The 25,074-nt window shown below is 39.8% G+C and overlaps 1 protein-coding gene across 9 annotated transcripts in view; it reads right to left on the reverse strand.

Moving 5' to 3' along the window:
* The window catches only part of TENM4 (teneurin transmembrane protein 4), a 599,338-nt gene that overhangs the window by 202,531 nt on the left and 371,733 nt on the right, over positions 1-25,074 (reverse strand). For 6 of the 9 annotated variants that reach the window (XM_052812175.1, XM_052812176.1, XM_052812174.1 and 3 more), the window contains 3 exons: positions 10,815-11,067; positions 5,478-5,576; positions 3,157-3,392 (listed from right to left, as the gene is read on the reverse strand). In XM_052812175.1, the coding sequence (XP_052668135.1) occupies positions 3,157-3,392; positions 5,478-5,576; positions 10,815-11,067 (588 nt within the window). The remainder of the gene's footprint in view (positions 1-3,156; positions 3,393-5,477; positions 5,577-10,814; positions 11,068-25,074) is intronic. The other 3 variants (XM_052812178.1, XM_052812181.1, XM_052812180.1) reach the window with 1 other exon arrangement.

Here is a 25,074-nt window from a genome sequence, read left to right on the forward strand (position 1 = left end):
AACTTTGATGTGTATTGTTGCCACTGCCTTAGTGTGTGTCTCTGAATATTTGAAAAGGTGGCAACAAGTCAATCAAAAGCTGGTTAATTCAGATGAAAACCAGCTTCTGGTGTTTAATACACCCTGTTATATTTTGTTTGTCATTATCTCTCCAGACCAGTGACTCAGCCCTGTAAAACCTTCAGCTTGATCGCAGTGTTGACACATGATACCAGCCGTTCGGCTTCCACAGACTTCTATTTATGCTTCCTCTCCTCTTCTTTGAAAAAGCCCAGCAAGATAAATGAACCTCAGACTATTAAATACCATAAAGACTTTCATAAAATAATGGAAACTCTGCCTTTTAGCCTTAAACAAATGATTTAGCAAGTGCTTCAGATGAATTTCAAAAATGAACTGGCTTCAGCAAATAACTTCAGAAATGATCCAGTGCCTTGTTGTTTCCATGCAGCTCTGCCTGCCTCAGATGGTCACCCATCACAGTTGTGTCTGAGCATCTGTCACACAAAAAGTATTGCCAATAGCAGAGTCCCTCGTGTATCTCCTGATGTCTCTAGCTCCACACGCTTGTACAGGTAGCTAAGGCCTGTGATGGGTAGTTTTCAATATTTAAACGGAAGACTGTGATGTGCGTGATGCTGTGAAGAGTATCCTGAAGCCCTAGACACTACTCTGAAGTATTTCCATCAACCAATCAGTGTACAAAAAAATAGAGTAAATGCCAAGCCTCTGCCATGGGACGTGCTCCAAAGTCCATTCACATAAATGGGAGTCTTTCCAATGACCTCAGTTTGCTTTGGAGGATGAAAATGGTCATTAAAAAGATAATTTCTATGGTTGTTTTAACTAACAAGAGCAGATGGAAAGTAGCCAAGTTCCCAACACTCATGAGCCGTTATATAGATTAGACCTTCTTACTCATGATTAAGTTATACCTTACCAGTCAAATAGTTCCCATGGCATCGAAAAGAACAAGATACAGCTTAAATGAGGAAAGGTATCCGTAAGAAAATGCAACTAGGCAAATATGGGGGGGGGGGGGAACAAAAACTGGAGGAAAAACTAATTTGTTTTGCAAACAGACCAGCTTATTTAAAAGGATGAACAAGTTCCTGTGAAGAACTGCGTAGTTTTTATCAGAATGCAAAATGTTGCAGCTTAACTTAGTGAAAGTACAAACATTTTGACTCCCTGATTCATTTTTTTTTCTTTTGGGTTAGGTGATACAATTCTCGTCTGCAACTTGACAGGATGTAGAAAATAATTACAAATGAAAAGGTTATTCATAATTTTTAAATGAGTTAATTAGTAAACCCCGCCAGAGTCACTCATTACAGTAATTAATAATTGATTATACTTGAAATTAAACACAATTTTTCATCAAAATCTAATTAAATATCTGCCTTTATGCTTGTTGATTAGAACACTGGGTCTGGTAGAGACAATCTTTGCTAAATATGTTTATGCTGAACTGAACCATCGAATTTGATTTTTAATAATTGATAGTTCCTTTAGAAATTAGTAATTATGACCCATAATTACAGCAGTTCAACCTGATCAGCATTTCTGGCACCTTGCCAGCCATCCGCGGAGCCTGGCAAATGCCACAGAATTCATCTGAATGGAGAAAAAAGGATGGGAGAGCACTCAATGGACTTACCTTTTAACCACATTAACTGTGATTTTAAACAGGAGCCTGATCTTTTCAGAACTCTGAAAAAGGGTTTTGAGTTGGAGAATACTGAGTGGCAAACGAAACTCTTCTCAATCTATCTAATGGCACACACCTCCTCCATCAGAATTAACAGGCACTGCTATTCTGAGTTATAACGATACTCCTCTGACACACTGAGATAATGGCCAAAGGAACCATGTTCAGGGCATAAGGAGAATACCAGACAAATGAGAAAGGCGAGTCCAAATATATATAGCAAATGATGAAAATTGACTGCATATTTCATCAAACTGCTGCTGATTTAATGTTGGTTAATTAATCATTTCTGCTCCTCTTACAGGAGACATAAAAGTGACCAGAGCATGATGCAAGGCAGAAGTGGAAAAGTATCAGTCATTAAAGAAGTGTACATAAAAGGAACACAGTAAAAGCAATCCTTTGTGGTAGTGCTAATTATACTCATGTGAAATGAAAGCAAAAATCTTTCGATCCAGGCTAAGATTTGTAATTCTAACCACAACCTTTTATAGATCATTAGTGTACAGGAAGTCATAGCGAAATCAAAAAGACTCATTTGTGCCATGAGAAATGGGCTTTTTTACCCATGATCACATCTGTAAGTCTCTGACAACGAGAGTTTGCACCACGGAGAGTTTAAAATAGAAGTCTAGGAACGGACCTTTTTAAGACATTTATAACACAAATATCAAATCTAACTGAAGAAAAAGCAATGGTAACACCCCAACTTTACAGACTGAAAAATACAATTTTCACTTCTAACAGTTCAATTACTTTTGCAACAAACACTGAGAATGCTTTTTTGCAATGAACACTGACAACCCTTATAAAACAAAGAAATTCAGATCATGCACAGCTCAAGAAAAATCCACTGCTTCTCCACCCAAGTAGCAAATTTCCCCAACTCTCCCTACTCAAAAAAGGCCCTGTTGGACCACAATCTAAACTCAGTCCTTCTCCATCCTCCTGGTCACCCTGTGAACTTTGATATAGTTGGTTAAATGGCTAGGATGTGCCACCAAAAGATACAATAAAACCGCATTTTTGCGTATCAAGATCTTGGTTTTAACCCTGTTCCATCAAAGTCAACGGCAGAGAACTCCCACAGACCTGGATGTCACTGTGACTGGAACATGGACCTCCTGCCTGTTTTAATGGGCTGCTTTGAGAAAGCCTGGTGGGTTTGTCTCATTCCAGGTACACTTTCCTTTGCAGAATGTAAACAGTCCGTGACACCAAAGGGAGCACAATGTATGACTCACGTTTGACTAAGCTCTTCTGGCTCTAAGACATGTGTTAGGCTCTCTACCATAGCACTGCAACCACGATTAAGTCAACAGAGGCCTTATTTCCCTGTCATTTTGTACCACAATCTTGACCCTCTGCTTCCCAAACATTAGCATTATGGGTGGGTTTGTACAGAAATGAAAGAAAAGCAGAAAAAAAAACAGAAATAAGCTTACCTATGAAATACGCCAGCAGGATCACCAGCGTGACTGAGATGACAATGGCACTCAGAGCAGCGCATTTCCAGTTACAGTACTTATAGGGCTTCTTCAGGTTAAAGGCAGGCCTAGAGAAGGTACTTCTGGGAAGGGGCCTAGGGGGAGGTGAGTACACAGTGCTGGACGTCAAGGGATATCCCGGCGATGTTGTACAAAAAAGGGGAGAAGTGCCTCCAGGTTTGAACAGGAAGTGCCTGAGGGAAGAAAGACCAACAGCAAGTGACTCCTCACACAAATCGAAGCCGAGGGAGACGTGGGGTGGGAGGATGGCGACTGCTGCCGGGAAAAGGAAAGCAGCTCCACGCAACGCTGGCTACGGACATGGGTGGCATGCACAAAAGAGAAGAATAAAAACCAAAGGCAAGTCACACAGAGTAAAGGAAAACAAAACAAAAGAAAACGAAAAATCACAATGCCAACAATGCCACAGAGAACTCTTCAAGGGCAGGAGTCCCCTCTGTGGAAGAGCTGGTGTTAGAGTGAGATGAATACCCCAAGCACAGCTACGACAGACTGGTGGCACGGGCAGCACTGGAGGCCTGCTCACGCTCCCACAGAAATGCCCTATGGAGACTGAAGAGGAGCGTAGGTCAGATTAAAGAGGGGAGGGTGTTTACCAATTCATTGATCACTGCATGAGAGCTTTTTTTGTATGGCATCGGTGAATGGAGATGGGGAAAGAGAGCTTAAGCCGTTCCATAGCACCCAAATTGTCACAAAGGGGAATATTCACACTGTCCCCACCTGGCAAATTTAAGCATTGGACGATGGTATGGCTAAAAGCATCAAAGCCCAGAATTCGTGTCCTGTGTATCGCCAGCAGGGAGAGGCACCTGCTTCCAGAAAGCAGTCCAGAGCACCTCAGTTCGATGCCTACCTTTAAAAAGTGTGAATTACTGTCAAAGGCAACAGTGTTTCCTGCCCAGTGACACATTGGGAGGCACCGTATTTTGCCCATTACTACAAACGCAGCCTGAGAGCCAGCCTATGAGGACCTTCTGTGAGACTCATGAAAGTCTGCACAAAAAGAACCCACTGCAGTCCATGAGTTCCTGAAATGAAATGTCCCAATGGGAGTCCTCTCCATGGGAATCCTAAATGAAAAACCTAATTTTGGTGGGACATCATGAAGTACAAGGCATTCAAATTCCAGGAATGAAACTTAGGAAACAGATCTGACTCGTCTATCACCATGCTGATGTAAAACAAAAACGCAGCTTGTGAGGACTGAGAAACAGCCTCAGTGCAGTTTGCACATTCTGCCATGGTTTATGGGGCCAGATTTGCAGCCAGCATAAATGCAATCAGCATGGATCCACGGGAGTCAGTCAAGCCAGTGGATTATACCAGATGAAGACGTGACTCTATTTTCCCCTTGAAGTCACTTGTGCAGTCACAGGGGGAAATGTCACAGGCAGAAACATCACCATGCAGAAAAGTCACTGATTCGTGCAGTATATAGTAACACATAATTCTCCAAAATAGGTGTTTGTAGTATTACAGCCATGGTTTTATGGTACTCTAAGCATGACTGCTTAGCATTAGAGAAAGATTCATTATTTCTACTAATGCTCTACATCAAAACATTCATTTTTACAAAGAGTCAGATACTATCCCGTGTTTTGGAAAGTACTTATTTAGACACAGATGTATCTGTTCTGAGCAAAGAGGTACCCACAGTGTTCAAGTACACCAGTTAGATCTTCAGTTAATGATGGCTACCAAATTAGAAACTGCCAACATGAGGTCAACAGTTTTGGCACTAAGTGTCAAGTTAAAAGCTGCTTATAACTTAAAAGTTAAGTGAACAAAAGTTAGGTGAAGATGCCAGAATGGGTGGTTAAGTCAAAATCAAAGGCGTGGCTTACATACACCACCAGCAGATGCTTGTAATATAAGGCATGTGGAAAATACCAGTTTAACAATGAGGTACCAGGCTCCCAACACAATAATGGTTTAAGATTTTTATGAAAATTAAATTAATCTTAGTTTACATGGGACTCAAAATTGCTGTAGGTACTTCTTACTAATGAAATGACTTTCAAAATAAGGGAAAAAAAGCAAATGGCATGCTGTGGCTCATTAGCATATTAATGAGTCTGCCATTAATATGTACAGGACACAGTGCTCCAAGCCCCAGAACCTCATTTTTTTAAAGCCATCTTGGAAGAGGCCAGCAATGGTGTTGCCCTTAAACATCATTGATATGACCAAATGCTTTCATGCAAGGATCATAATGACTGTACAGTAAACAGGAAGACCAGGTAAGTGTCACATACCCATCATTGTAAGCACCGTCATGTCGGGAGGAGGTGAGAATGTCCATCTCAATGAGGTTGTCCTGCAATGTCTCTAGGAATGTCTGCTTTGCTATGTTTCTACATACATATGGAAACATGAATGAAGCCAGTGAGTCATGCATATATGAAGTGTGATCTTATAAACCACAATGGTTATAGTGCAGTTGTGCATGGAATTAGAATGATGGACCATATATTTATATGTATAAGATGCTACACATATACATATATAGCTTTCAAGAATGTTCACTTCTTTCTATATACACTATATATATGCATATACACACATATAAGCGCACACGCCCATGTGCATGTATAAAAAAAAAGTTGATGTCTTTGTTCATTTCACATTATTTATTGCCAGTAACACATGAAACCTTCTGAACTGCTGGATTCAAAAGACTAGATTTCAGTCCAGCACAGCTGTAACCTTGCTATACTCCTGCATCTGTGTTATTGTTACTCTGAAAAGTCACACCACAGTATCTATATCCCACTGTGGCCAACAACTTGGTAGTGCACTTCCATCTAATGTCCTCATGGATTTCCAGTGAAAATCTGCCACTTCTTTCCTTAAGTTTCAGTTTTGCATTTGAGAACTTTTTAGTTACCAATTTGATTAATTTGTTTTCCTCTGTGGAGCAATAACTTGCTATTTAGAAGTTTCAAAATGCAAGTTTTGCTCAATATAAATATTTTTTAAAAAAGTCTCTCAGTGATAAGGAGATAGAAGCTGGAAAAAGGTTATGCTGTAACCCAAATTCCAATACCAGAGTATTGGCTGTAATCTGGATAATACAGGCAATAGGCAAGATACTTAGGGCCTGCACGTGGAAAAGCCTGGTTTTGACTTTGCACACAATAGTGGCATTCTGCAATATCTGGCCTCTCCGGCATGTGCTTTGATGAGTTACATTTTGACCTATATATGCTAAACTGTTTTGTACTTTTTGAGAAGAATAGCAGGAACATAAAGAATTAAGTCAGAGGCACAGCTGGGAACAGACTATGTCTTTCTCACCTTCAGGCTTGTTTCTCAAGACCTGGCAAAAGAACATTCTTCCCATCTTTTTTAAAACAAAAAACAGTCCTGATTTTGCCCATGTCTGTTTTCAGCATCAAAAGTGAATCTAAGCCTGAATGTGAACAAATTCCCTGGCCAAAAGTGGCAAAGGAACATAACAGCGTTGTGACACTTTATCACTTATGCAGGATTAAGTGCTTACAGGATATAAGTGACACGATGTGAACTCAAACAAGAACTCCTTGGTCAAAGAAACTGGATTCAGGTAACATGCTATACCAAGAGAAACTAGCCCTGTCACATTATACAAACCTTGATACTGTCTCTTCTAAAATGTCCTCAGCTTTAATTTTCATTTCTACTTCCTCCTCTTCCTGCTGCTAATGCCAGTACTTGTTTAGCTCAACTCACTGCTTTGGGAGGCCTCAGGGCTGCTTTGACAAAACAGATCTGCTCCTTGATCTGAATGAAAGTAAAGCGACTCCTATTCACAGCTTTGGAGTAAAGTGGATCGACATGCATGAGCTGTGTGCCATAGCACTTGAGGCATCAATCCATCCCCAAGTGTTTGCGGCTTCCTCACATTCCCTGGGAATGCAGGAAAGGTTGGATGTTGAATTCAATGCAAAAAGAAGCAACATATGTGCATGCACTGAGCGTTTAATGGGTAAGAGGGAAGGCACCTAGCAACACACCAATCAATAAAAGTTCATCAGTAGTTAAAATCCATGTCAAATTGGTTCCATGAATTTCAGTTGTGGATTGTCAATAAAACAGAAGAGGGGAGGGTTATATAATCTTATAATGTATGTATTTGCAACAGAGAGGTCGCTGGGTCACCGAGGTGACTAATGCATGACTGTCCTCCTCACTGAAGGCTGGACGGAGTCTGCTCCCTTGGAGATTACCTGTGAACAGCTGTCTAGTTACAAAACACTCTCCCTTCTCATTACGAGGTGTGGTGGCAGAATCTGACCTTACATGATTAGCACATGAAATTCCCTGGGAATGGAAGTCTCCTGAAAGCTGTTGGTTTGTCAACTAAACATCCATCTAGTTGGCATTTATTTGCTCCCGCAAGGTCAAACGTAAAGGAACAGAAAGGAGGCCACAGAAGAAGGAAGAGTGAGGAATAAATATGGGGGGAACTGACTTACCTGTCAGGAGTGACTGCTGAGCAAAGATCTTCTCATCACAACCTTGATAACACATTGCTTTTAAAGCAACAAAAAAGGGAGCAGACAGGAAAAGAAAGAGGAAAAAGGAGAAACAGAGAAAAGGGAGTAAAGGGAAACTAATGAAAAGGAGGGAGAGAAGAGGAGGGGCTCTTCCTCTTGCAACATAGAAAGTTCTCAGATACAGGATATGCTTATCGTGTCAGTTCCATACTTGTGCTACACATCTCTGCTTGCCTTTGCATTACAGTATGGAAATTTCCAGGCAGTGACAAACCATCCTAAATTCCCAGTTCTGAATACTGCCTGGAGTCCATGGCAGTCAAAATCAAGCCTCTTCATACTCTGGGGTGCTTAAAATCTGTAACTGCCGGCACCTTTCACAGCCTGTGACAATCCCTCTTTAAAAGACGTAGCTTTTTCTTCATGTTTTCTCTCTCTGTTGACTAATATGGGATTTTAAAAAAACGGATATTCAACAGAAATACAATTCCATTTTTGACATGAGATTACTATAATCTCCTATTGCTATACTTCAAAGGCCTTAATTCTTGGATTAATGTCTCTTGGCCAGGATTTATTTTTTTTACATATTGGACATTTTATTCTCTTAGGTGGAGGTCTTTTTTTGGTTCTAAAAGTCTTTGCAGTGGGGAAGGTCGACTTCATGGAAGAGGTGGAATTGGGCATCCAAGTTTGGTAAACACGTCTGAAGCCTGGTCTTTTACATCTACAGAATTCCCACCAAAGGAAGTGGAAGACCTCTGCATGTTGGAAGAGCAGACTTTTAGAGTGGAGATTTGTCACAGATTTACTGGTTGTCTATGCAGCACAGCCTCTTTGCATTAGGACACCATTATAACACATTTTATTTTCTTAATGTTGTTTAGTGAAGGAACAAAAGCCTGTCAGTCGTGCTTTGTAAATGTACTTATTTGCTGTTTGGCATAAAATTACACATTCTTTTCCAACGTGTTCATTGTCTGAAGGGACACTGGGAAAAATTATGCCATTCCAACCAGCGTGTGAAAAGCCACAACACCAGTCTTGAAACGACCTGTTTTCTACCTAATTAATAAAATGGTTAAATTAAGGATCAGTTACAAATGTGACTGATTTGTGATGCAAGTGAAATCATCAAATGATGCAGAAGGATCTCTTCATGCAGGTAGACCTCCAACATTTAGTCCAGTTAACACAATAATGTGACCAACCCAACTTGCAGAAAGAACAGTCTGCTTCAGATCTTGAAAAATTTTCATCCACAATGGTTTCATGGAGAAGAAATGAGGACAGTCTTTGAGGATGTGCTCATTTACAATTTAACAGGAACAGTCCAGGACTAGCCAGATAGTTGTTCCGTCTATGAACTCCTGCATTTATTAAGATGTGGTAGGGTTGTCCCTCTCTGATTGCCACTAGAATTGGACAAATGGGGGCAGGATGTTTTCAGCAAAGAGCTTTTATCTCTGACATTCCTCCATTGATCCAGCAGCAAGGACATTCCTTCTCAATTTTAAGGTGGTGGGTTCTGAGAGACCCCAGTCAGATGTGAGGATGTCTTGGCACTATTAAAACAGTATATTATCTCTTCTCCCAAGAATTCACAACCTGGTTTAGAAAAAGGCACAGGGCTTCCTCCAGAATTATAGGGGATTATTCACAAATGGGCTGCAGGAGTGGGGCCTAAGTATTTTTTACTGTGTTTTTTTTTCCCCCCAAAAGAAAGAACACATAAAAGTCACTGCTTGGGTATATATGCTCAAGAATCAGTAACACAATATAATTACTGAAATTGTTGCCAAATCACACTTGCAGTACTTGCTCATAATTTTGTCTTAATCTTTTGGATCCAGCTTCTTAGTTGAGTCTTTTTAATCAAGGAGTCGCAGAGAAATTAATTATCCTTAAATGACATAAAATGTTAGATTGAGGTCTGTTTTGGAAGTTTCAGAGGGCCAGCAGACATAGCTCATTCTCAAAAACTTCGACAGAAGTGTTCATTTTTAAAAACTATTTTCTTAGCAGAAGCTGGCAAGACTGGGTACATTTTGTCCCAGCATACAGACACAGCTACCACTGATCTCAGTGAGATTCCCAAAGGCAGTGATGTGACAAATTTGGCCCCTGACTCAGTTTTCTGTTAGTATGTTTTTTGCTGTCTAAAATCTTTCTTGTTGGTTTGAGAAGGTAAGACAAATGAGAGAAAAAAGGCAGCTAAGTAAACCATGTTAGGTCTGGAAGACTTCTCTCCAAACTGAAAAAGATACCATGTATGGGGGCTAATGACTCCAGCACCTCCATTGGCTTCTCAGTAGCAAAGGAAATGGTGAAGCAAAACCTCCGGAGAATGCAAAAACTGAGTTTCAAGTGGACAGCAAGAAGTAGATGCACTCACCATCAGATGGGAGGACTGGGGCTGAGGGAATATGACAACTCCCTTTTCCAGAACCTGCATAGAACCTAAACAAAGCTATGAACTAGAACAACTCAATGCACCCTGGTCATACCCTTTGTGTGTTGCACAGGTGGAAAAGAATTTAAATGCTAAATGGAAACATCATTAATTGACTGATGCCCTGCTATCCAGTGTTTCATGCTTGCTGGAGCAATGTTGTAGGATAGTAAAATGCTGCAGCTGACCTCTCCTCATTAGGTAAAACAAGATCAACCTTTCCTGAACGATGTACTACAAAAGTATCTGCTTGACAAGGCACAGATAGAAGGCTAAATCTTTTCAATATATTGACTGATTTCAGTTTCTTAAATAGGATATTGATTTATCCTACCACATAGGAAGAAAAGACATTAAAGAAAAATAAAAGAAAGAAAACCAAGAACATTTTAATTTATAAACCTGATTCCAATTTTAAATGAGGAAAATAACCTTAAGAGCAGCTGTTAAAGACAATATTTTTAGTTTATGAAAGAAGAGCAATTTCCTCTTCTCATAGTCGAAATAGAAAAGACACAAGGAATAATAAATACAACTCAAAATACTTAAGCCAAACACCAGTTCACAAACTGAACAGCTAGCTATACAGATGTGTGTATTTTCCATAACAACCTTAGCACACACAGTCAGAACATTGTAAAGTACTAAAGAAAATGACCTACCTAGTCTCCAGTGGGATGTTACTGTTAAGTAACCAGTTGTCCTGAGCATGGGCTGGCTCTTGTGTGCTGGCTGGTTGTTCTCCAGAAAGAGAGTGGTCCGTAGGAGCTGGGCTGGGGTTGCTGCGTGGAGTGAAGTTCCCTCTGTTTAGGGAATTGATAGACGCCGCGTGATGTTGATTTGGGGTGTGAGCATGTGATATTGGAGGTGGTGGAGTTCTAAGTCTTGAATGATTTTGAAGATTTGGAGGATGATCTAAAACACAGGTAAAATATTTTTAAGGTTCATGATTTGAGTTGCTCCATACTGCACTCATTTATGTGCAGACACTTCTAAAAAGTATGAAGGCTGTCATGCCACATATCCTAAATCAAACTCAAAAGAGTAACATAGCCTTGTTCCGTATGCTCTAATGACACATGCATTGATCCCCTAGCCAGCTAGAAAAATAGTTCAGTTTCATGCACAAAAGTTATGAAAGCTTAAAGCACTGCAAAAAGGCTGTCCTGACAGCCAAGTTAACTCCAATGAACAACTGCAGGTTGCAAACTGCAATCTATCTGTGACACTAATTTGTGATAAACCATGAAAAATACAACCAGGCTGGATAGATAACACTTTAGAGCAATTTTATGATGGATATACAGCTCCCAGTGAAGTTTGTTCTGCCTGTTTTGCCAGAGAACTTTCAATAGTTAAGTCAACAAGAAGACCGAGAATACACTTAATCATAGACTGAATTTAGGGAAAGCCATAAAACTGTGTCAGGGTTACACAATTTAACAAAATCCCATAGTTTGTATTGTTAGAGATGTACTCAACCTGAGTAAAAAATGCATGTGGCATAAAAACTGTGGTGTCAGGAAAATGAAACAACATATGGTGAACAAAGATGTAAAGATCAGTGATATGGCTACTTTGAGTAAAACTCAAAGTATTTGTTAGCCAAGAGTCTGAGGGAGGTAGATTGAGGAAGCCAAACAGGCAAACATTTAGGAAAGACCAACGTAGTGCTGATTATATTGGGTTTTTAATTTTTTTAATTAAGTATCAAGGATTTTTTTCACATGTTTTCTGGAAATGAAGAAAAACTAAAGTATTTGATGGAACTGAAGGGAGACTGACAGTTCAGCATACTGGATATGGGATACAGGAAACTTATTCCTCTGACTTTAAGAGGTTCATGCTTTTAAGTCATTAATGCACAACACTTATCTGATGCCTTATCTGAAAAAAAATGCATATGGTATCAATCTAATACTTACCAGACAGACTTCTGTACCATGAAAAACTAACACTCATGTACTCTCTAATTAGAGAGCTTAGAAATTAATGAACTGTACAGAGTCCTAAATTACAATGAATGGTATCAAAAATTACCATGACATTTAATGACACTTTTGAAATCTGGATTGGGACTTGGATTCAGGAAAGGAACAGGGAAGGCATTTACAGTATCTCTATAGCCTCTTGGATATTTAGACACATAAGATAAAATATAAAGATGTGTGAAAGACATCCTGTCCCTTCCTTCCTCACCCTGTATTAACTCACACTGCCTTACCATTAACTATGGATGATTATACCAAAACCTTAGGGTGGCTGAGGCGGTCTAGCAAAAAAATAGGTGTTAATTACAAAGGTGCCATTATTCTGTTTGAACATGTACCTACCTCTGGCTTTGTTAGGTTAGACATGGGACTAGGGCTATATATTCCATGGGGAGAACTGAGTGTTTTTAGGGTCCCAATCTGTTTTACCCTATACTCTGAGAAAGGTCAGAGGAACACCTTAAAAGTGCTGTTCTCTCTATCATATATCAGTATAATAGAGAACAAGCTCCAAGCTCAAAAAAGAGTCCCATACTGGTCATCTACATTTGGATAGATAGATTATTCCCAGGAATCTAATGGAGTATTCAGAAGTCTGACTCAGCAAAGCTCATCCAAAATTAATAATGCCATACTGGACTGTGATCTAACACTAGTTAGGTCTGAAAAATTCTGTACATCAGCCAGCAAAGGAAGGACAGAGCAACAACCATGGACTGTACGGACAAGGAATATCAGAACTAAACCAGGTCTGAGCTCAGCTCTGCAGCACTATGTGAATCAAAGCATCCAACCATCCTTGGACTGGATATTGTTGGGGACTGTCGCATAACTGAAGCTCTGACCATGGAGGTAATAAAAACAACAGCAGAAGAATCCTACTGCTGGCTTAGTTAAATTGGCGACTCATTTTCCCACTCAACAGACAGCAGCCATGACTCCTTGGCTAGGCACCCTTTGCTGAGAGGCAAAAGGAAGATGGGAAGACAGGCACAGAACACACCAAGACCAGCGGTCTGGGGAACGTGTCTGCTTGCAGACGAAGGAAGACAGGAACAGTGTATTAATTCCAGGCTGAGGGAGATGAATGTAAATAGAGGATTTCCAGTTTTTAGGGCTGTCAATCTATCACCGTTCACAAGAACTTAATTCATCCCAGAGAAGATGACTCGTCTAATCAGGAGCAACATACCAAAGGTTTCCAAGACCAGATATTTGAGTTTTATTACAACTGATGCCTGAGATGAATACTCTGCACAAACAGGAAAGGGGGGCAAATGGGTGAATCCTGGAATATGCAATAGGTGTTTTGTGAAGTTTTCCTGCTATCAGTTGACTTTGCCTACTGGAGACACCATTTTCAGGCTGTGAGTCAGCGCCTGTTTCCAAAGATCTGTTATGTAAATTCCAATTTACATCCTATTATTGCAGACACATTGCAGATGCTATTATGGATAATGCTTTCGAATCAAGTAAAAATGTGTCGTTTTCATTCTCTATTTGCATACCCTCTGTGATTTCTTTGCTAAGTAAAGACAGCACATCTATCTTGCTCTGGTCTATGTGATTTTTCACAGGATTTTATAGCTTGTATTTCTTTTTTCTGACATTTAGGTAGCTTTTCCTCCCAGAATATTTTTAATTTCATTCATATACAAATTCTGAACACTTACGTCATGTCTGAGCATTACTGAATTTAATATACCTTGACTTGGATTAGCAACTATTTCCCTTGCCTTATGATCCCTTACTTTTTCTTCTTCTCAAGTTAAGGAACATTAGAAAAAAGGTGTAGATGAAAGCACAAGCTACGACATCTTCCTACTGAAAATTGCTGCAGCTGTGCAGGATTTTCTTGATGCGACAAAACTATTGAGGTTCTTACCCTTTGCGGTCACGAAAGATTCTATGGGATTTGCAAAGGATAAGGGAAGCCCACAAAGCAAATTCCTTCTTGATTTTCTAAAATTGCAACTGTCTCCTTATTTGAACATGCTCTTTTTAACTTGTTCCACAATGTTTGAGTGATATAAAGTGTGTGGTTTTATTTCCTCACAGGAAGGGCAACCTTAATGCTGGCTGCAGTGGCTCTCTTACATTATATATGTGCATGAATCTTATACAGTGGGAAGATGTTCTGATTATCCTGCAATATATTATACATAAACACTGTATATTTACAGCTGCTTAGGCAGCACTGAATTTTTGCAGATCCCACCACATAGGTAGGATACAGGGGAAGTCAGATACAGCTTTCTACATCTAACGGCAAGCCTTTATTGGGACAACAGCACCACAGGAATTCAGAAGACTTTATAGAGGAGCAGGACATCGTGGCCTCTGCACAAATTGTACTCGGTTCCCCAAGACCTTTCTTCAGCAACTATAAGAAGGCTAACTGTGACTATTTGTAAGTTATCTTGGCTTACTCAGAAAGAGATAATTTTCAGCATTTTCCTTCTCGCAGTTTTCCTCTTTGGTTTCCAAAATGACATGGAGTTATCATTCCCTCTCTACTTGTTGTTGGAATGAAAAACCTAACATATACTATTCAGAAGGACCAGCTAAGGTAACAAAGTACTGAGGAATAAAACAAACACCTTGTAAAACACCCCCCCCCTCCAAATTTCTAATAGTCTCCAGAGTCAAGCAACACAGTTTATGGGATGATTTTTGCCTTGAAAGGACAGCAAAAGAGATCTGTCAATAGCAAAGGAGCCCTCCTAGTCTTAGACACTAGGTGCCAATGAAACGGAGTCCCAGAGATAAAGTTCAACATTTCTAGAAGATAGGCTGGCACTGTGGAAGTCTAAATAGCTCAGAACTTAATGAACACCCCTGTAAGCCTCATTTTCTCTAATGGGTCTCCAAAGTGTGTCGAACATGAAATATGTCAGTATTCAAATGTAATGAAACATTGGAAATCTGATTGAGAAAAACACAAATAGAAATCGAGTTGCCTTTGCGTTGCTTTTTTTGTTTGTTTTTTAACATTAAAACATCATTGACTAACACTGGCTTGGTAACCACATATAAAGCAGAGCTCAAAGATAACTCAGTTAATGAAGCTTGTACTTGGCACATATTAGAGACCCCTGACAGAATCCTGTGAATGAAGAATTGAATAAATGGGAACCATAAAAAGATTACCAATGACGAGCTAATATGAAAAAATTTGAATAAAAGGTCTGAACCCCATGTTCCTTTTCTTTCCCGTAATCTTTAATGAGTAGTACTGTTTTGAAATTAGTCTATGCAACAATTACACTTTCTGATTCATTAGGTTTTGGGATTGCATTCAGGGCAAATGTGCTAGCCTCAGAGTGAAAAATACATTCTCATCTTTTTTTTTTCCCAGCTTCTCCTGTTCCTCCACACATTTGTCATTTGTATGTCTGCTCATATGCAGACAGCCTGATGCCTGACTGCTGTCTGGATTAGGTACAGGAAATATTTCTCTTTACTCACTGTATATAGTGCCAGGTGGAATGAATCACTCATTGCTCCCTTGAACTTCAACTCCACAGTAGCTGTGATGACTAACTTGGTAGTGTGACTTTGGGCAATCGTGCTTATACCCACACACAGAGAAATCCCCCTCGTTGCAGAGGAAACAATCTTTTTTAAAAATAATGAACTCTGCATTCAACAGAGCAGCTAAGAGCCTTGCTTCAGTGCCAGGACCACGTTTCAATCTGCTGCAGATGTACACTCACAGCACTCACACCACCAGCCAGCTGAAATTACCTTCATAGGCTCCCTGTCAATTTGGGTGCCACTGGGTATGGAAGCTGGGGTGCCTTCACTCATTAATCTAATGAGCCACCTAGGGTCAGGTGAACTATGAAAGACTGAACTGGGTCTTCCCCAGCACCCTTGCAGGGGGCACAGAGAGTTTGCTGTTAAAAGTGAGGCAGCTTGCCAGAAACAGGTTCCCTATCAGACATACGGCAAGCCAATGACGGCATCTGCAGAATGAAAATCAAGCAGAATATTTAACCCCCAAGCTGGCAGATAATGCAAAAATACGAGGAGAAAAATCAGAATGGGAGATGCTGTCTGCTCAGAGGGTTCCTTGGTGGCTTCTGGTGACAGCCAGGATCAGCTGCAGACCAAGCTTTTCTCCCATTTGCAGAGAATCCAGCTGAATGTGCAAAATCTGGACTGAGCTGAAGCAATGTGCAAAGGTGGCACCTCTGTTGTACCAAGCAGATCCATCTCTGGGTCTCTTATTGATGTTCTGCAATCTAGACGAGAATTTCCTCGTTCAAGGAATGTCCTACAACAGGCTCTGTCTACATGCGAGAGTCAGGTAGTCTATGAGGAAGCGACCCCACAGGATGGTGATAGAGATGAAATGAAACAGGTCACTCTATTTAGATGATTTATCTGTGCAGAGATGTCTGTTTTCCCTCACTAACACTTAAAAAATGGAATTTGTGGTACAATTTGAGTGACTGAATCTCTCCTTAAGAAGCATATCCACTGAATTTCACTTAAGACTAGCTTCTCCTACCATCAAGAGGAGTGTTTGTACCATGCTGTGAAATAATTGTTTTTCTGTAGCAACACCTTGTGCTGCTGGTTTTCAAAATGCTAAGCCACAAAATGACACTGAATCATAAAAGAAAACAGAGAACTGGTGTATAATCTCCATTAAGTAACAAAACAACTATAGGAAAGCTACCTTGATGCTTTTTCTTTAAGTAACAGCACAATAGGGAGCTGCTGTTCCATCTCTGCTGAGGGACTCTCACCAGAGAAAAGTGTAGTCTTCATCATGCAGTTAAAATCAGCAGTGTGTATGTCCTGGTTCTAGAGAGTATTCTTGTTCAGAGTTTTCCTGAAGTTGAGCTCTTTGAATCCCAGTCATTACAGTCTTGTATCTCACCGGTACTTTATAATGCTATATGCATAGACATGCAACTAACTATGTTTTATGGATGATTAAAGCCTAAGAAAAACCTTCCTGTGCACACCTGTATTGTAAATGTGGTATAGTCTTTTGTTCAGAAAAATCCTACAAGCACTGGAAACTATTTAGTAGAAGAAAATGGCTATATAGATGTAAACAGTTTTGAGTGTTCCTCTAAATGTGCCATCTGGACATTGAATTTGCAATAACCAGTGCTACAATAAGTGGATACCAAAAAAGTTGTAGAACATAAAAGCTGTAGTGAATTTTCATGACAACACTACCTATGGTGTCCCTGTGAATGTCTCCAGCCACTATCCATAGCTATTTTAGACATTGTTAGTAAAGCTACGTATACCAGGACCAGTGAAAAAAAGACTCTATCAAAATCTAAACTTGACCTCTAACAATGTACAATGTGTAAAAAATGCAATCATTCTTCATCTTGCAAACAGACTGTAACCAGTAGCAAGTGGAAATGGAGGACCTAGAAACCACACAGCAGATAAAATGGCATCTTGTTACTGATTGACAAGTCTAGGCTTTATAAACTATGAGGACTTCGTTCTGAAACATACTTAAGTAACTTAATTTGTTTAGATTAATGACATAAAAAATCAGGCCCACCTGGATGGTATATGTGCACATGTCAAACTAGTTGAATCTCCTCTCTCGCTGCACAGATTAACACTTCATTGGCTTTACTGTTTATAGGAAACGAGAGGTCCACCAAATCAAGTCCAAACAAGCCATCTATCTCCTCCGTATTTTTCTCATCAAATGTGTACATTACATGCAAACTTTCCTCCCAAGTGCGAAAGTGCCTTTGCAAAAGCAAAATATTGACTTTTGGGTTTGAAATCAATTTTTTGTTTGATGCTAGGCTGTCAAGCTTTGGCTGTACATAGTCAATGAGAGCTCTGGGTGGTTGTTTTTTCATCAGTATGCATCTGATTGAATTGAATGCCCTACAAGTAATGCTTTTAAAAAGGTCCGGGTCACTGTCAAAGGATGATGTGCAGACTTTTAACCCATGGTGTTCGTTATTTAACTTAATAAAAGGGAATCACACACTAATAAAATCAAGACAGAGTATTACTATTTAGACTCTGACAGTTTATGAAGAATCATTGCCTTAAACACGGAGGAAAATGGAAAAAAATCCAGAATATCTGGCAGAGTGTAAATGAGTTACTTAAATTTAAATAACATATTTAAGTTCTTAAATAAGTTACTGGAAACATAGCCCTACAGTGCCCAACTAAGCAAATTTTCTTGCAGCCCTGGAGACTCTGGATTTTCTGCTGGGCTTACTGAAAAGGAACACCTTTAACTACCCTCATACTGTACACTGGAGGCAATGGTAGCTTTTGAAGGCTCAAGTTGTTGAACTGCTGGCCCTTCTGGTCTAGTCATATAAGCAAACAAATAAATATATATATAGCATATATATTTTTATATATATTTTTTTATATATATAATAAAAAACAGTGCATCATTATAGCTCCTTCCCTCTCAGAAATACCCCAAATATAAAAACTAACCATGAGCCTCGCCACTCTGGTGAGATGCTGCAGTCACTACATTGCACCCTCAGCCCCTCAGGTCTGGGTTCTCACATCTGGAAACCCATAATTACAACTCTCTTCATTCTCAGGAGGATGCTCAGATCACTGTGCTGTGCCATTTTGACAGCACTGATGGCTTCCATGAGCTCCCTTCCAGCTAAGTGACTGAGGACAACCCACCGCCACTGCATCTTAGTGGGGGACAGCACCTTAATGCAAAACAAGAAAATCTACGGGCTTGAGTTAAGGGTGGCGCATACATTCATGCTCTTAATTTGAGATGCTACAAATCACACTCATCGAATGTTTCTAAACATGTGTGCCTAAAATTGCAACCTACCTCCTGACGAACTGGGAGCCTGCAGCTCTCTCTTTTCTAAGTAAGAGATGTAGGAAGTCAATATTTCTGAAAATGTGTGTCTTTTTTTTAAGTGTCAAAAGGTGTATTCAGTTCCCCATGTTTTATATATTGCAATGTATGCTATATAAACCCTAAAACTCATATGCAGTCAGCCAGGATATCCTAGTGGCTGGGGATTAGGCAATGTCTATGCCACTTGATGGATGATTACCCCTCACAAGTCTCCTTTCCAGTGGTGTGCAACCTGTACAGGCTCAGCACAAGCAGCTGGGTGCCATCCCTCATGCATAAAAGGCCTGGAGAAATGGAAATAACTCTCAGATTTGCTGCCCCCCACTGCACATTAAGAAACATAACTGCTATTACACCTAAGGTTATCCTTCTTGAAAGAAATGTGGCGCATTTCTCTGATGTCTGCAGTTTATTGACTTGAGGCACCAAGGAACTCTTGTACAGAGAGTTTAACTGGTTTCCCTGTGTACGATGTCTCCTGTGCCTGTTGTGTGGCTCTTTCATATGGTAACATATGGAGACAAATATATAAACAAACAGAAAAGCATAAAGTTCAGCCTTGTCCAAACCAGACATGATTAGCTGGTATAGTTACACCGGCAAATTTCTGAATTGTTTCTGTAAAGCAGTTCCCCAAACTAAAGTACATCCACAAAAGGTGCCTGTGGCTGCTGTAATAGCAAATAAACTCAGGATTTTGCCAGCACAGCTCTGTCAAATATTGTTGGCTTTTTTTTTTCATATAGCTATATTGGAAAAGCTTTGAAATATAGACCTGATCTTTGCCTGTTTCTCCCTAAAAAAAAAACGAACAAACAGTCTCTATTTTGCTTACGCCCTTCAAAAATCTTATCTAAACTGCAGCGCTGTTGTGACTTAGCTGTACACAAACAAAGAGGACTGACAGATCCCCAGCTCCATCAGCAAAGCTGACTATTTATAGTAGCCGAGGAAATAGTCTGTTTTATATAATTTTTACAATGTTGTTAGCAGTGATGATCCAGAGACCGTCCTTTTGCAAATATGAAGCGATATAACTGCCATACAGTTTGACTGCATGACAGGACCAGGTATGCACTCTTAGTGGTCAGGGTGAAAGATTAATATGCTGCAAAAACATTTAAAAAATTTACTATATTCAATGTTAACTTGCAAGCTTTGGGTCTGGATTCTGACTTCTGAGGGGCATGTAATTCCCAGAGCCACCAGGGAGTTGCACAGCACAGACATCTGACGGAGGGTTTTGTCCCTTTCTTTTTTGTTTGTACATGTCCCAGGCTTGTGAACGAATCAGTCTCTGGAAACGCACAATTCCGTTATTTCACAGCAAAGCGCTTATGGAATGTGACATGATGTGGTGTAGCACAATGCCAACAAGCACTAAGGATTTTAATTATTTACTCTGGAGAAAGAAATAGGGAAATTTCATGTTGGCAGCAACTGAAATAAACTATTTCAAGTCTTTGCTGGCAAATGCGGATTTTTTCATGACTTTGGATCAGCTTCTGTACATGCTGCCACCCAGGTGCCACCAAACAGAGGCACTGCACAGTACAGAACCAGTTTGCCAGTTTTTCCTTTGTTACCCCCTCCTTACCCCCATCCTCCTTTTAATTTTTTTTTTTTTTTGCTGCCTTTAAGTTTTAACAAAGCCATTTCTGTTAAATACCTCCAAAGCCCAACATAAACTGGTGACAATTCTATCTGACAGCTGTGACTGACATGACGTCTGTCACAGTGATTAATACCTACATCCCCCGCCCTATCCACTGCGCACACAAAAGCTGACTGATTTCCTTTGGTGAAAACCATGGGTGCAGTTAAGTGTAAAATCTCTCTGCACAGGTGGAAAACCTTATTCCCTTTGGCACAGGAATCTGATTTGTGAGAGCTGGGCTCCATGACCTTTCCCTTCAGGTTCTATTTGACATTCTCGGAAGCATGATGGCAGAAGGCTGCACTCCAAATAATTCTGAAACAGACATAAAACTTTTATATTTTTATTAACACTTGAAGAGGCCACTAAAAGAAAATCAAAACTATGAATCTGTCAAGACGCCCCTCAGCAATGCTGCACTTTGTTCAAAAAAGTACCATGACGGAAGGGCAATGTAGTTTATCCGGTGTGTATGTTTGTCTGCCTATTCATAACGCCTCCACCCCTAAATTTCTCAGTACTAATTAATACAGTCCCTCTGGCAACACGCTTCTGAGAGGAAATATCCATGACGAGTCTCATTTATAGTTAGTCTCATTTATCACATTCTTTTTTTTTTGCTTCTGTGTTTTACGATATAAATCTCTAGCATGTAACAAATATCAACAAAACTATAAATACACATACACCTAAATATTAATAGTTCATAAGATATTTCTACATGTTCTGATGTTAATTCTGAAGGTACCTTTGTATGTCTCTCCGCCTTGTTACAGATAGACAGATGTGTACAAATGTATACAATGCTACAGAGACAGAAACCCCATGCTATAGTTAAAAGATTTTGTTCTTTTCTTAATTCCTGCTCTTAACTTTTTTGTTCCCCTACCAGGAGATATTGCCTTTGCTGGCATCATACATTACAGTGATGCTTGCTGCCAACCAACTTTCATCTTGGAAAATGGGATAATTTACAATGAAAAAATAAAAAGGTTTCTGGTAGAACAAAAAGACTGCCCCAGCTTTTCTGCAAAAAATTGCAAAAAAGTTGTATCAGAATTATTCCTTATTATCCTAGTGCTTATTGTGGTTCTCTTCAGCACAGGAGAAACTGAGAAAAACCACTGTACCAGGCTATATAGCAATTACTGTCAAGTGCACAAGATGGAAAAAAGTCTGAAAGAGGCGTATCTATTTCTGCAAGTCATACTTCATAGACACAAGTCTACAAACTGCCCAACTGTGAAACTGCCACTGGATTACTGATAGCTCTAAGTATGCCAACAGGGAGGTTTTCAGATGCACAAACAGAAGTTAGGTACCACCTCTCATTTACGCCCATGGCACTGTGCCACTCAGTGACATCTGTGACCTTGAAAAATTTACCACAAAAAATTTTAAAATCAAGCCCTGAATTAACAATATTAGTGCAGATCCCTGAAGCCAGGTGCTTAGATTGTTTAATAATGTACTTGGGAAATACATAGTCCTAGCACTAACTGAAGTCCAATATTAGCTGAAGATTCCCTTAGCATGTGTCTGTTCAAGAGAGTGACAACGCACTCAGATAACACTTTGGCATAAAGCGTGCGACTTTAAAGCTCAGTCAGATTATCATGAAAGATGAATTTTCTAAGGTTCTTTTCATTACTTGCTGTAAGTGCTCTTGACATTCTCCAAAGCAGTTTAGGAGAGCTTCCTAGGAAAAGTGTCAAAATAAAGTAATAATTTTCTTATAATATTGTCCAACAAAATGTGAGCACGGCATGATTTAGAAATGAAGATCAGCAACTTATGAAGACAGTGCACACATGCACACACCTATATATTATTGAGGGTTTCAGTGCGATCAAAACAATAAACAGTAATTTCGTATGTGCATTGTCAAAGAACTAGAACAACTGGTCAGTGCAGAAAGGGGATTTTATATGACCTTCAAGTATCCCGACAATATACATTTCAACTATACATGAAACTTCTGTTTCAAACATTGGTAGTTATTCACTGAGCAAAACAATTTATACTGGCTTCATACTGGAAGCATTTGCTATAAAATTTATACCCTTTCTAACTCTTTTTAAACAGAACAAATCAAGTTCAGTATGGAGTCGTATTAAAATACTGCCTTGCTTTTTTAGGGACAGTCTTGTTAAAACTAGTTTACTATCTGCCACAGGCACCAACTGGCACAACTCTGCGAGGGTGACAAAATTTTTTGGTTTAATTAAAGAGATGATCATAAAGATATATTTTATTATTTGTAACTCGAGAACTACATGTGATAAAGGGGGTTTTTTTGGTTCCCTTCATAGTCCCAGAGCCTCCCCTACCCCCTAGCTGAATGATGTACGGTCTGGAACGGACCCATCATAAACCACAGGCTGTAAATTAAGCAGTGGGATGAATAACTGACTGGAGGGTTTTAGGAATGCTAACATAACACATGTTATTCAGTCTAGTGTGAGGGAACTTCTTTCAAAAAATGCATTTCTGAAGTATAAGTACAATTACTTAATAAGATGATTTAAATGAATAATGACTGGATATTTTTAGCTATAAGGCTTAAATTTCACAGAGTATGTTTATGCATAGAACTTTGGATTACTTACTTTTATCCTAAAGGTTCCTAAAGCACTTCACATATTTACCAAATTGATATCCAAATTACAGGAAAGAATCATTTAACTCATCACTGGAAGGCCATCACGCCTGCCAAAGAACAAGACCGCTGCTGCACAAAGGATGAAGCCCTGACTCCGCTGAAGACAACTGCAAAACTCTGAATGACTTTAGTAAGGTTGGAATTTTAAACTCATCTTTTGCAAAAAAATACCTTAATACTTGAGGGGAACTTTAATAGTAGAAACCAGGCAGGACATTCTTTATTCTTCAGTTCCAGTGATCAAACCATGACAGGGACAGATCTGTGTTTGCCGTTATGAAACTAGCAGCCTGCCTCCCTGTCAGTGTAACCATTTGGAAAGAAATGTGCAGAAACTCCCACAGAGATACACTGCCCTTGATCTGCAGCAAAACTCCTATATTGTCAATACTCGCCTTGATCTGCAAGGTAACTCTTGATGTCAGCGACAGTTTTGTGCACAGTGTGGGCAGTATATGGCTCCTAAGGAAAGTTTTAGAAGCTGGGGATGCATTGAGATTAATCAGCATTTGATGCCTCGCTGGAGAAAAACAAATGAGCAGGGTTTGTGGATACAGTCAGTGAGGAACACGCAACTGCAGCCAGAACAAAACCCATCACACTGAAAAATTACAAATGAAGCCAGAGATGAAGAGCAAGAGTGAGGCAGGGGAAGGTTAGCCTTGACGTAAGGATCATTGAAGGACCAGATTGTCTTCATCTCTTCTACAGTTTTTCTTCTGAATCATCAATTTTCTTCTGGACCATCCCTGATCTTCCCCCATCAGCCAAAACTGAACTCCCCAAGCCCTGCCAAACTGTCCTTAAAACCAGATCTTATAAGCATATAAACCAGGGAGGCTGGAAGTAGATGCTCAGATTTCTCTGCACCTCTCTCCTACCCACTCCAGTCTGTTATCTACTGGAAGATTCATAGGTAACGCACCAGACTGCTCCCTGAAGTGGACCCACAGACCCAACTCTGACGGGATCTTCTGGGCCAAGAGATGGCTTGACCTCATAGAAAAACTCCAGGAGCAGGGAATTTACACTATCCATTTCTTTAAATTCATGGTAGTAAAGCTGTCAGTTAAAAACCCCAAAAGCTTCTGTGTAATTGCACAGTGCCTAGTGGAGAAGTAAAGTGATATTCTCCCTATTTGGGACATGATGCTTTTAAAATAATCTATCTGGTACACACTGAGAGCCAGAAACATAAATAATATTTTTTATTGCATAGTAACTTTCACCCTGGATTCTCCAAGTAATTTACAGCATTAATTAGTTAAGAGCATCTGATAACAGGAGTCCATACTAAGATGATTATGACTATAATTAAAGGTAATGAAATGATGAAAGGACCTGTGCTCGATTTGTACATTAAAAAAGTGAACTCTGAAGTAACGAAAACAAAGTCGAGCACAAAGATTTGTGACTAAGTACACATGAACTTACGTATTTCATTTCTCTAGGCCAATCCTGCCTCTAGCTAGGAATATGTGTGCGTCAGTTCTGAAAGACTTGCTAAAAGTTTTGCTGTGCTACAGAAGTTAACGCCAGAAGAGCAGCAAAAAACCGAGACCAGTAAGGCACGCAGGGTTCTGTGGTGGCAATTAAAATTGGATGACTGAGCTCAAAAATGTTTCAGACTTTCAAAAGGAAATGGTTTGGATGGCAGTAACGGGAATTATTCAAGATCTGTTGTCCATTTTGGTTCCGTTCTTCATGGACACACATTGCATGCATTCAGCATCATTATCTTGTGGACAGATATATT

Source organism: Harpia harpyja, chromosome 17 (genome assembly GCF_026419915.1).
Source record: "Harpia harpyja isolate bHarHar1 chromosome 17, bHarHar1 primary haplotype, whole genome shotgun sequence".
Classification (NCBI taxonomy): Eukaryota; Metazoa; Chordata; class Aves; order Accipitriformes; family Accipitridae; genus Harpia; species Harpia harpyja.